A 13,784-nucleotide genomic window follows, 5' to 3' on the forward strand; every position below is an offset into this window, starting at 1 on the left:
ACCAAATACCAAAGCTTAAGAACTTGTATCATTCTATATTCGAATCATGTTGCATTCTTTTCAATTCTCAGTAGTGTGTGAGGTCCTTGGATTGTAGATCTAAACATAACCTCCATGTCAAGCATGTGTTCAGAGTGGGAGCTTTGCTGTCTCATAATCTTTCAATACTTGGCATTTATCTGCTAATGAGGTGTTAAAGTGGGAAGAAAACTCTAGATAGACTAAAAATAGTGCAGAGAACAAGCCCTGATGTATTTTTACTATGATCTAACAGAAGTATGGAGGAAAGGAATTACGCAGCATTGCACAAACTAGCAGACATTTCCCCAGTTTTATAAGGGTTATAGAGGGTTCAAGTAAATACATTAATTCTGGGCCTTCAACTAAGTGTGTGTATATTAAAAAAAATATATATATATTCTTTCACCTCAGTGGTCAGTTGTTTTAAAAAGCTTTAACCTTATCTCTAATACTAGATTCTACTTCGTTGGTGATGAGGACTTGCTCGAAATCATAGGCAACAGCAAGAATGTAGCTAAGCTGCAGAAACATTTCAAGAAAATGTTTGCTGGAGTTTCGAGCATCATCCTGAGTGAAGATAACACTGTTGTTCTGGGGATCTCATCACGTGAAGGAGAGGAGGTAAAGCTGCGTCTTCGGGGGTTTTTGCAAACTTACAAACCTGGTCTAAATTAAAACTAAAATGACACTTGATTTTAATTGTTTCAGGTGCTGTTCAAAACACCTGTCTCTATCACAGAACATCCTAAGATCAATGAGTGGCTCACACTTGTTGAAAAGGAAATGAGGGTCACACTTGCAAAGCTGCTTGCCGAGTCTGTTACTGAAGTAGAAATCTTTGGTAAAGCAACTTCAATTGATCCCGGTCTCTATATTTCTTGGATTGACAAATATCAGGTATCCATCTTATTCATGTTTGTCTAACCAAACTGTATAATAGTTTTGTGGGAGGAACAACTCTTAAATTTTTGCTAACTGTATTTTAAATGTTCAGGCCCAGCTTGTTGTCCTGTCAGCGCAAATTGCATGGTCAGAGAATGTGGAATCTGCTCTGAATGGAATGGGTGGTGGAGAGGACAGCAGTCCTCTGCACTCTGTGCTGACTAATGTTGAGGTCACGCTGAATGTGTTAGCAGACTCTGTGTTGATGGAACAGCCACCTCTCCGCAGAAGGAAATTGGAACACTTGGTAAGTAATACTCTCCTCCCCATCCTCAGTAGTCATTCGGTCTCTTACAAAATTTGAACACAATCTGTCCATCTTCAAATCATGAAAGTGACATCTAGGGAAAACCTAAAATGTTTCCATCAAGATTTCTTGAGGAACATCTGTTTCTGTAGATATTACATATACCTGACTTGAAATAACGTCTATAAACTTAAATGTCCATGTAGCACAAGATTCTGAAGAACTATTTAGTGAATAGAAAACTCTTGGAATATACCACCCAATCTCCTATTCTGAGAGTAGATAAGATTTATAAATCTAGAGTTTATATTAACTTTTATCATCTATGTATGTACATGGCTCCCGTAACCATAGTGTCTGAGCTCCTTCAGCTGTTTAAAAATAGAAACCATTTTACATGAGAAATAGTTTAATTTAAAACTTCTGTGTTTGTGTGAGGGGCTGTCATAGTCATGTGAAGAACTTTCTGAAGAAAGAAGAGCTAAACTGAAGGGTTTTTGCGTTTAGCTACGAAAGTCTTAAGTCATCACTTCTTGCCCACTGAATTCATAGCATAACTCCAGCTCCTCCTAAGAAGCTCTACTTTCCACCAGACGAGTGCAACTGACAATCTGTCCTGTTGTTGAAAGGCTCCCGTAAAATAAACCTTGAACGAAACTTCCAGTTGGGGAACAAGTGTAGAGTGCATAGCCACAGAATGGTGTTTGTGGCAGTCTGTGCTGTACAAAACACAGCACTCTAGTTTCTTGGCAAGTTGGAGCTTTCACTTGGGGTGTGGCTTCACTGCTAGCCATGACTTGCAGTAATCAAATCTATGGACCTTCAGCCTTACCATGTCCAAGTCTGTGCTGATACAATGAAGTGCCAATTTCTGGCCTCTTGCAGATGAAAGTTGACATTATTGTGCCTTGGGCATCCAAAAGGATTGAAGGCTCGTGATAATCTAGTCTGAGGGGAAGGTGCCCTCCATAGTTTAGTCTTGGGGGAAGCAAGTTCTTGGAAACATTTCTCTTTATCTACAGTCATCTCAGTCTTGGCTGGGTTTAGCTCTAATCAGATGCGCTTCATTCAGCTGATTCTAGCTACTGAAAGCTGGAAATGGAGATGTAGAGCTCCGTGTTGGTCTGTACCTGCTGGGATTTCAGCCCACAGTGTCTTACCAGTTCTCTTGATGTCTTTATATAGACTTGTGCAGAGGATTAAAACTTGTGGGACTTCAGAGGTGAGGGCTCTTGGGGGTATGGTGGGGAGGGATGTAGAAACACTGTCCCTCTACAGCACTTGGGGTTTCTTAGAGGAAAATGTGAGCTGGTTTAAGGGCACTCTCATTCATCATTGGAGGCAGAGAAGAATATCTGATGACTAACGGTATGTGGTGCCAGCGAAGTCTAGCAGGATGAGTATGGATAGGCTTCCTTTCTGTGCTTAAGGACAGAACCATGCCTTGGCCTGAAGCTTGACTGAGGGGGATCCTGTAGCAACAGACTTTTTTTACTAGCTCCTCCTTTCTGCAAGCTAGGGGATGGATATTGGATCATGCCGTCTAGCACCAAGCAATGGCTTTTCATAAACTGAGGTGCACTGAGATGCAGTAAAATTGTTAGTTTCATTAGAGTACATGGTCTTTTTTCATTGTGGTTGCTAATGAGATGCTTGTTCTCCAGATTACAGAGTTAGTGCACCAAAGAGATGTTACAAGATCACTGATCAAAAGCAAGATTGACAACTCCAAATCCTTTGAGTGGCTCAGCCAGATGCGATTCTACTTTGACCCAAAACAGACAGATGTGTTGCAGCAGCTGTCCATTCAGATGGCAAATGCCAAATTCAACTACGGCTTTGAGTATCTTGGTGTTCAGGATAAACTAGTTCAGACTCCTCTTACTGACCGCTGTTACCTGACAATGACGCAAGCCTTGGAGGCAAGACTTGGAGGCTCACCGTTTGGTAAGTTTGTACTTATTCCATATGTGTCTTCTGTTAAATGTAAAGATTGATGTTCATCAGCTATAAAATTAATAAAGTAACTTCCATAGTTGAGACTCCAGTTTTGAAAAATGAGCGACACTTAGGCCATGTCTGTACTTACTGGTAGATCTGCACTGCTGTAATTGATGCAGCAGGTGTTAATTTAACAGGTCTGTTGAAGACATGCTAAATCAATGGGAGAGTGCTCTCCTACTTATTTGTTTACTCCACCTCCCTGAGAAGAGTAAGGGAAGTCTAGGAGTACATCTCCTGTCTACACAGCACGGTGTAGACACTGCGGTAAGTCGACCTAAACTATGTCGACTTCAGTTACATTATTCAAGTAGCATAACTTGGTCTGACTTACCATGGTACTGTAGCCCAGCTCATAGATCCAGATGTTAATATTGTCAGTTTAGTGCCTAGGAAGAGACTAATGTTTTTATCGCATTCTAAAAATAGGTCCTGCTGGTACTGGTAAAACAGAATCTGTAAAGGCCCTTGGGCACCAGCTTGGCCGCTTTGTTCTGGTTTTCAACTGTGATGAAACATTTGACTTTCAGGTATAGTATTTTTAATTTAATATGAGAACATTCTTCATTTTAAGTTTAAGATCTCATAAATATGCCATTTAAGCTTGTAGATTTCAAAACGTGTTTGAAAGCTTGTTCCTGTATCTGGTAAAATAGATTCTGGTTACTGAACTGTGCTTCATTGGACCTCACTACCACCTAAAGCAGAATTGGGTTAGAAGCTGCCTGCTCTGTTTTTAGATAGTAATTTAGCAAGAGAAGATCTGAACTGCAAGCTTTAGGAAGGTAACTTCAAATTTTTTCAGACTACAGTCTTCCATTACCATCCCCCAGTCACATTGTGTGACCAACTGCAGTAGACCTACTTTAGTGGAAACCAAGTAGGTGTGACTGGCTCACTCCTAATGGATATGTTGCTGCACATACTCCGTATGTCAATGGACTGCCTGATCTATTGCAACATCGGAACTACTTTTAAATTCTGCTGCAGGTTTAGGAGTGTGCTTGCAGAGATTTTAGTATTAATAAGTATCAGACTTCTCTAAAGAGGAGTGGAAGTTGCTTAGTAGTGCCTTGTACATTCTAGAATATGGAAGTTGGCATTCAAAAACTAAAACCTCTGAGAAGCAAGAGTGGTGTGAGTGGGTAGAGAAGAGTGGAGTGGGGGATAGAGAAGTTGTTTCTGTTGAAAGCATAAAGAGTCTCAGCCCGCCCCCCCCCACACGCACGCACACACACACGGGTTAATATATGTAACCACAATCCTGTCCAGTCTACACCAGTTCCACTGTGTACAGGGAAGAATAACCAAGGTAACGTGTGTGTACATAAAGCTTATCTTCTCTTTTTCTCTGCCTACAGGCAATGGGACGCATCTTTGTGGGGCTCTGCCAAGTGGGCGCATGGGGCTGCTTTGATGAGTTCAACAGACTTGAGGAGCGTATGCTTTCTGCTGTTTCTCAGCAGGTTCAGTGCATCCAGGAAGCCTTGCGAGAACATTGCAATCCAAACTATGACAAGGGTATGCAATTTTTTCCATTGCTAATGGTTTTGTATAGCTGTTAAAAGAATGCCCTCACTTGCATGTCTGAAATAGGTCCTTTTTGAGAAATCTCCTTACTACCACATTGGCCAGGGTTTTGGTTTTTGTTTTTTGTTAAATTTGAAAATATAATTTAAACATTTAAACAATTAAAGGAAGTAGCTTTCAACAGATATGCAGTCACTTTCAACATTGTGTTACTTTAGTGTTGTGGTAGAAAAAATGTTTGACTAGTTGTACCATAAACAAAACGATACAGGGTACTAAAAGTGAAGTTTCAACTTCTGTAGTTGGTAGCTAATTTGACTGAGACAAAATCAAATGTAACAAAAATACTTTTTGTGTGAACTGTGTTTAGCTTCCGCACCTATTACTTGTGAACTGCTGAATAAACAAGTTAAAGTGAGCCCAGACATGGCTATCTTCATCACCATGAATCCTGGTTATGCGGGTAGATCAAATCTTCCAGACAACTTGAAGAAGCTGTTCCGTAGCTTGGCAATGACAAAGCCAGACCGCCAGCTGATTGCCCAGGTCATGTTGTACTCCCAGGGTTTCCGTACTGCTGAAGTGCTTGCCAATAAAATTGTCCCATTCTTCAAGTAAGTAATAGTCCCTTAAACAAGTCTGGCCCAGACCATTAAAAGATCACTTTTGTGTACTTAAATCTGGAACTTAAAATGGCTCTGTAGGTAGTTTTGAAACTACCATAGCAAGAACATAGAACAGTAAGCATGCTTGACACTTTACGATTCAACATTAGTTTTGTGATCTTAGTATGTCTAAAACTGACTCTGATGTCTTTTATCTTTAGACTCTGTGATGAGCAGCTTTCCTCTCAAAGTCATTATGACTTTGGCTTAAGAGCTTTGAAGAGTGTACTGATTAGTGCAGGAAATGTGAAGAGGGAGAGGATTCAGAAGATAAAGCGGGAGAAGGAAGAGCGTGGTGAAGTTGTTGATGAAGGGGAAATTGCTGAGAACCTACCTGAACAAGAGGTAAAACATATACAGATTTTTTTTTATATTGATTCATAGCAAAGGGGTGGTTACAGTAGATACTCATGTATATGAGCACTTACAGTAAAGCACCTGCTGTATCTAGCATAAACATAATCTGTTTAAGTTCACAAGTTTACTTCAAGTCACGGTACTTCAGGCTACAGGAGTGGTGGTTTCAGTTTTGAGTTTTGATCAGTGCTTGAGTTGTTGGAAGTGTCTTTCTTACAATAAAACAGAAGCACCTGATGGCTTGTGATCATTACAAACTTTCCAATAAAACGAGTGTTGTCCTGACATTATTCCAAGTGGAGTAGACATTCTGAATGAACTCTGCCGTTCACATCACTTTCAGATAAATGTTATGTAGGCAAGTACAGCTGTCACTCCTCAACTATAAGGCAACTGTATTAGGTGATAGCTTAAGTATTCCCTGTATAGCATCACTTCAAGTTCATAATGCACTGTTATAAATGGTCTTGCACAAATACAAAACTCAACATCAAATAAGTTTTGCAGGGAATAAGAATGCCAAATGCAAACCTAGCAAATGTCAAGATACTCTGCAGTCTGAGTATTCACTATGACCTGTTTGAAATATTTCCAGCAATGTGACTAATGCAGATATTCATTGCTTGCCTTGTATTGTCTAATCAAAGCATGACATTTTCCATGTAGATTTTGATCCAGAGTGTGTGTGAAACAATGGTACCCAAACTTGTTGCAGAAGACATCCCATTGCTGTTCAGTCTCTTGTCTGATGTATTCCCTGGAGTACAGTATCACCGTGGAGAAATGACAGCCCTGCGAGAGGAGCTTAAGAAAGTGTGTCAGGAAATGTACCTTACATATGGTGATGGAGAAGACGTTGGTGGCATGTGGGTTGAAAAGGTACATTGTGATAGTTGTAAATCTTACGATGTGGAGTTGACAAAAGTACATGTAGCACTTTCCATATTCCGTGATACAGAAATCAAATATAACTGCTCCCCAAATAGACAGAATACCTAAAATAAATTTCAACTTTAAGTGATTCCGGATTATTATGTTGAATCTTAATAAATGGAAGTATTAAATGACAGATCAATCTGTTCTGTCACAGGTTCTTCAGCTCTATCAAATTACCCAGATCAATCATGGGTTGATGATGGTGGGTCCTTCTGGAAGTGGAAAGAGCATGGCTTGGAGAGTGCTGCTAAAAGCTCTGGAGCGGCTAGAGGGTGTAGAAGGTGTAGCTCACATCATTGATCCAAAAGCAATCAGCAAAGATCACCTCTATGGTACTTTGGATCCAAATACCAGAGAATGGACAGATGGATTGTTTACACATGTCCTGAGAAAGTGAGTCTTAAACATTAATAGCATATAAGTTAAGAAGTGGCTATTAGAGAGATCCTTGGATGTTGTCATTGCCATGGAGGATTGAGGAAAGGGAATATTACTGTTTTTTAACCTACACTAAATGCTTTCCTGAATTTAGGATCATAGACAATGTGAGAGGTGAATTGCAAAAACGACAGTGGATCATCTTTGATGGGGATGTGGATCCTGAATGGGTGGAGAACTTAAACTCCGTGCTGGATGACAACAAACTGCTGACTCTGCCCAATGGAGAACGTCTCAGCCTTCCACCAAATGTAAAGTTCTTTTTGTTTTTACAAACATTTTAGCATTTCTAAATAGTTTAATCTACTGAAAATTTGATAGCTCTGCTGCTTTTGTTAGCTGACATGAACAGGCTCTCATCACACAAACTGTGGGCACAGAGTAAAGTTAATATTGCATCAGAGCAAAAGTGATCTTATGCAATGGTCTGGTTCAATTGTTTAAAAACCCTTGTGTGGTTATGGAGTTTGTCATATCAGGTTTAACTTGACCCTATCAGACTAGGGAATACTAGATCATGCCTGAATGTCTAATTAGGTGTTAAGACAAAACTTAATTTTTATACCACCTATTGGCTTCTTAGGAGTTTAGAGAAGCATGTTAACTGAGCTTTTACAGTAGCTCCTCGTTTAACATTGTAAGTTATATTCCTGAAAAATGCTACTTTAAGCGAAGTGATGTTAAGCTAGTCCAGTTTCCCCATAAGAATTAATGTAAATGGGGGTAGGAGATGAGGGCTAGGTTCCAGGGAAACTTTTTTCCACCAGAGCAGACTCGTATAGGTGTGTGTGGAATACACACACATTTTTTAAACAAACAGTTGTATACTGTATATTGTGAAGCTTGGTTGAGGTGGTGAAGTCAGAGGATGGCATATTTCCCAGGGAATGCCTTCCTGCTAATTGATGAACTAGCACTTGGCTGAGCTCTCAAGGGTTAATATGTTGTTAATGTAGCCTCACACTCTACAAGGCAGCATGAACGGAGGGAGGAGACACAACGTGGCAGAGGCTGCAAACATTCCCTGTGGGAACTGAACGTGATGAACTCATGCTATTCCACTGGAGCACACCACTCCTTCCACTTTCCAAAGGGATGCATGTGTGTGTGACTGACAGACAACTTTGGGGAGCTGGGGGGGGGCGGGGGGGGCGCTGGTCCAACCTGGTTCCTGTCCCCCATCAGCTAGGCCCAATGGGCTGCTCTTTCTGCAAGCAGTGGACAAAGCAGGCAGCTGCCAAACAACATTATAAGAGAGCATTGCGCAACTTTAAGCAAGCATGTTCTCTAACAGATCATAGAATCATAGAATAGTAGAGTTGGAAGGGACCTCTGGAGGCCATCTAGTCCAACCCCCTGCCCAGAGCAGGACCAATCCCAACTAAATCATCCTAGCTAGGGCTTTGTCAAGGCTGACCTTAAAAACTTCTAAGGAAGGGGATTCCACCACCTCCCTAGGTAATGCATTCCAGTGTTTCACCACCCTCCTAGTGAAAGTTTTTCCTAATATCCAACCTGAACCTCCCCCACTGCAACTTGAGACCATTACTCCTTGTCCTGTCATCTGCTATCACTGAGAATAGTCTAGATCCATCCTCTTTGGATCCACCTTTCAGGTAGTTAAAAACAGCTATCAAATCCCCCCTCATTCTTCTCTTCTGCAGACTAAACAATCCCAGTTCCCTCAGCCTCTCCTCATAAGTCATGTGTTCCAGTCCCCTAATCATTTTTGTTGCCTTTCGCTGGACTCTCTCCAATTTCTCCACATCCTTCTTGTAGTGTGGGGCCCAAAACTGGACACAGTACTCCAGATGAGGCCTCACCAATGTCGAACAGAGGGGAACGATCACGTCCCTCCATCTGCTGGCAGTGCCCCTACTTATACACCCCAAAATGCCATTGGCCTTCTTGGCAACAAGGGCACACTGACTCATATCCAGCTTCTCATCCACTGTTACCCCTAGGTCCTTCTCTGCAGAACTGCTGCCTAGCCATTCGGTCCCTAGTCTGTAGCGGTGCATTGGCTTCTTCCATCCTAAGTGCAGGACTCTGCACTTGTCCTTGTTGAACCTCATCAGATTTCTTTTGGCCCAATCCTCCAATTTGTCTAGGTCCCTCTGTATCCTATCCCTACCCTCCAGTGTATCTACCACTCCTCTCAGTTTAGTGTCATCCGCAAACTTGCTGAGGGTGCAGTCCGCACCATCCTCCAGATCATAATGAAGATATTGAACAAAACCGGCCGCAGGACCAACCCTTGGGGCACTCCGCTAGATACCGGCTGCCAACTAGACATGGAGCCATTGATCACTACCCGTTGAGCCCGACAATCTAGCCAACTTTCTACCCACCTTGTAGTGCATCCATCCAGCCCATACTTCTTTAACTTGCTGACAAGATCAGTGGCTTAACAACGAAATGTTAAGTAGGACAATGTTAAGTGAGGAGTTACTGTAATAGATTCAGTAGAACATAAAATCTAACTTCTCTTAAATGTCTGCACTTTCTCTCTAGGTGCGTATCATGTTTGAAGTACAGGATCTGAAATATGCTACTCTGGCCACAGTGTCAAGGTGCGGAATGGTCTGGTTCAGTGAAGATGTTCTAAGCACTGACATGATATTCAATAACTTCTTGGCCAGACTACGAAGCATCCCTCTGGATGAAGGTGAAGAGGAAGCTCAGCGCAGGCGAAAGGGCAAAGAAGATGAAGGTGAAGAAGCAGCTTCTCCAATGTTGCAGGTATAACTTGGAATGGATTGTAATACTGTGGACTGACACCAGACCCACTAAAAGTAGGAAGTGCCTTGAAAGCTTATCTTACCGGCTGTACTGAATATAAATAGAGATTGAGTTAACAAAATATAACTTTAGGGAATACAACACGCATGACATTTTGAACCCATGCTATTGACAAACTTACTTTAAAATCTAGTGTTATGACTTAAGGCTACAAACCAAGTTCCTTGAACAATGCTAATGTCTTTACCAACAGATTCAAAGAGATGCAGCAACAATTATGCAGCCCTATTTCACATCTAATGGACTTGTGACTAAAGCTCTTGAACATGCTTTCAAGTTAGAGCATATCATGGACCTCACTCGCTTGCGCTGTCTTGGTTCATTGTTCTCTATGTTGCATCAGGCTTGCCGCAATGTAGCCCAGTACAATGCAAACCATCCCGATTTCCCTATGCAGATAGAGCAACTGGAGCGTTATATCCAGGTAAAGTAAATACTTAAGCAAAGTGATCTGAAAGCCTAAAGATGAACAGAGTTACCAGACTCATTGAATGGTCTCCTTGTATTTTCTTCAGCTGTCCTTCAAACACAAGTAATACTTTTTTTGCATTTGTGTGGACTAATCTTTCTCTTGTCTTCCATCAGAGATACCTGGTCTACGCAATACTGTGGTCGCTCTCTGGAGACAGCCGTCTGAAAATGAGAGCAGAGCTGGGAGAATACATTAGGAGAATCACCACTGTACCATTGCCCACAGCACCCAATATACCCATAATTGATTATGAGGTAATAGCCTCTTGTACTTTGTATAGGTTACAAACCTAATTCCTAAGGAAACAAAACCAGAATGACACTATTTCTAAATTAACCTCTCTCAATGGGAGTAAATCAGTATCTCACAAGTTAGCTCAAGGCAAGCCACTCTATATTTGATTTTTCCCCCCCCCCCCCCCCCCTCAGTTGGTACATAATGTACTGTGTAATCCAGCCTGCTTCTAAACTAGTCCCACAGCATTAAATCTGCAGGTGTTAAAAACCTAACTGAGTTCACAGATTAAAGCATGAAGTTGTGTAAAATAAGCTGGGGTTGTGATGAGAACCCCATTGGAACACATCTGTCTCCTAAATTTGTTAATTAACTGTATTTCTGTTCACCTAGGTGTCAATTACAGGTGAATGGATCCCATGGCAGTCCAAGGTTCCTCAGATTGAAGTTGAGACACACAAGGTTGCTGCTCCTGATGTTGTAGTACCAACCCTAGATACCGTCCGCCATGAAGCTTTGCTGTATACTTGGCTAGCGGAACACAAACCCCTAGTGCTCTGTGGCCCACCGGGTTCTGGAAAGACTATGACCCTTTTCAGTGCTCTCAGAGCCCTCCCTGATATGGAGGTAAGTATTCTGTTTATATGTGGGTTATTGAATAATAGCAAATTTTATAACAAGTAAAAGCTGCCTACAAGGTTCACTCTCGTGATTACAGCAACACCTCTCTACTTGCATGGCAAAAGCTTCATTGTATCAGAGCTCTTTGCCCAACTAAATTAATATCTTTATAACACTCTCTGTGAAGTAGAAACATGAACTGTAAAAGGGAGTGGAAACAGAAGCAGAGCTCAGTGACTTGCCCATAGTCACCAGGAAGATCTAGACTCTTCCTAACTCCAGGAGTCCCTTAACTTCAAGGCCATCTGTTCTTCCTTTCTAACTAGCACCAGTAGTACTGGCTTTTTTTCCACTTGTTCAGTATTAAATCAAAAGTATTTTGAGTTCAGGTAGCTGTTCCGTCTAGGTATATGAGTGTTTAAACCTGTTAACAGTGATGAGAGACAGTATGTATAACAGGTGGGTACTACTGGCACATAACAGACTTTGATGGCAAAGTCTATAAGGAATTTTACGTATCTGTAGTGACCCAAATACTTGTGTAAACAGCATCCAGTGATCAGTATCTAGTCAACATACAGCATATATTTTCAATCTGAAGGCCAAGTTGTAACATATATTTGTTACTGAGGAATGATAATCTATTGAAACTTTGGTTATAGATTCATAGATATTAAGGTCAGAAGGGACCATTATGATCATCTAGTCCAACCTCCTGCAAAACGCAGGCCACAGGATCTCACCCACTCACTCCTGTGAAAAACCTCTCACCCCCTATGTCTGAGCTATTGAAGTCCTCAAATCGTGGTTTAAAGACTTCAAGGAGCAGAGAATCCTCCAGCAAATGACCCGTGCCCCATGCTACAGAGGAAGGCGAAAAACCTCCAGGGCCTCTTCCAATCTGCCCTGGAGGAAAATTCCTTCTCAATCCCAAATATGGCGATCAGCTAAACCCTGAGCATATGGGCAAGATTCACCAGCCAGATACCCAGAAAAGAAGTTTCTGAAGTAACTCAGATCCCACCCCATCTAACATCCCATCACAGGCCATTATTTCTAAGACTTCAAGCTATTAAAACATATCAAATGTCTTACCTCTTTCACCTTTTTTTTTTTTAAAGGTGGTTGGACTTAACTTCTCTAGTGCTACTACCCCAGAGCTACTTTTGAAAACTTTTGATCATTACTGTGAGTACAGGCGTACACCTAATGGAGTGGTGCTGGCTCCCGTGCAGCTAGGAAAGTGGCTGGTGCTGTTCTGTGACGAAATCAACTTGCCAGATATGGATAAGTATGGCACGCAGAGAGTCATATCCTTCATTAGACAGGTTTGTTTTGTTGTGAAACTAAGGATTCTACTGTTATACTATTATGGAAACTTTCTTATATTAAAACAATTCCCTCATTCAGATGGTGGAACATGGAGGCTTCTACCGTACATCGGATCAGACCTGGGTGAAATTAGAGAGGATTCAGTTTGTTGGAGCTTGTAACCCCCCTACTGATCCTGGAAGAAAACCACTTTCACATAGGTAAATACTATTCTGAAGCTACTAAAACTGTAGTACTGATCTGCAAAATGGAGTATCTGATTCCTTTACATTCTAATATTGGAATCCTGTTTTTGTAGCGTCAAATATTGGTTTAAAAATACCTTGCATCCAGATGAGCTGCTCATTAACAGTCCATCAGGCTCCTGTTGCTCTTCAATAAGTCTTGGAGCACTGGAAGTTCCGAAGACTGGAAGAAAGCTGCTAAAATGCCAGTTTTTAAAAAGGGTAAATGGGATGACCTAGATCCCAGCCAGAATAATGGAGTGGCTGATACAGGACTTGATTGCTAAACAATTAATAGAGGGCAATGTAACTAATACAAATCAACATGGGTTTATGGAGAATAGATCCTGTCAAACTAGTTTTTGTTTTGTTTTGTTTGAGATAGCAAATTTAGTTGATAAAGGTAATAGTGTTGACATAATATACTCATTTAGGTAAGGCATTTGACCTGGTACTGCATGACAATTTGATTTAAAAACAGAAACAAACTAGAATGATATAAAAGTTACATGGCACACATTAAATGGATTAAAAACTGGCTAGCAGATAAGTCTCAAAATGTAACTGTTAACTGGGAGCCATTATTGAGTGGGCTTGTTTCCAGTAGGGTTGCACAGGGACTGGTTCTTGACCGTATGATATTTAGCATCTTTATCAGTTACCTGGAAGAGAACAAAATAATCACTTACTATTTGTAGAGGACCCAAAAATGGGAGGATGTTAAATAATGACTAGGACAGGTTACTGATTCACAGCAATCTGTGTCACTTGGTAAACTGGGCGAAGCAGTTAATATGCATTTGAATAAAGCTAAATGTAAATACATACATCTAGGAACAAAGAATGTTGGCCATACTTACAGGTTGGGGGACTCTCTTCCTATTTATGATCCCCATTTAAGCATCCCAGGATTGCCTTCGCTCTTTTGGCCAGTGTTACATGTTCAGCAGGGAGCTCAAGTT

General features: G+C 41.2%; 1 protein-coding gene across 1 annotated transcript in view; it reads left to right on the forward strand.

Annotated features, from left to right (window-relative positions):
• Positions 1-13,784, forward strand: part of LOC102945558 (cytoplasmic dynein 1 heavy chain 1) — a 69,907-nt gene that overhangs the window by 26,503 nt on the left and 29,620 nt on the right. Inside the window, exons 24-40 of the mRNA XM_037900960.2 lie at positions 477-642; positions 730-918; positions 1,016-1,210; positions 2,875-3,157; positions 3,641-3,741; positions 4,573-4,732; positions 5,112-5,355; positions 5,568-5,751; positions 6,430-6,642; positions 6,854-7,092; positions 7,232-7,388; positions 9,652-9,879; positions 10,133-10,363; positions 10,525-10,665; positions 11,039-11,272; positions 12,388-12,594; positions 12,677-12,798. Coding sequence (XP_037756888.1) covers positions 477-642; positions 730-918; positions 1,016-1,210; positions 2,875-3,157; positions 3,641-3,741; positions 4,573-4,732; positions 5,112-5,355; positions 5,568-5,751; positions 6,430-6,642; positions 6,854-7,092; positions 7,232-7,388; positions 9,652-9,879; positions 10,133-10,363; positions 10,525-10,665; positions 11,039-11,272; positions 12,388-12,594; positions 12,677-12,798 — 3,294 coding nt within the window. The remainder of the gene's footprint in view (positions 1-476; positions 643-729; positions 919-1,015; positions 1,211-2,874; positions 3,158-3,640; positions 3,742-4,572; positions 4,733-5,111; positions 5,356-5,567; positions 5,752-6,429; positions 6,643-6,853; positions 7,093-7,231; positions 7,389-9,651; positions 9,880-10,132; positions 10,364-10,524; positions 10,666-11,038; positions 11,273-12,387; positions 12,595-12,676; positions 12,799-13,784) is intronic.

The sequence above is a fragment of the Chelonia mydas genome, chromosome 6 (genome assembly GCF_015237465.2).
Source record: "Chelonia mydas isolate rCheMyd1 chromosome 6, rCheMyd1.pri.v2, whole genome shotgun sequence".
NCBI classification, from domain to species: Eukaryota; Metazoa; Chordata; order Testudines; family Cheloniidae; genus Chelonia; species Chelonia mydas.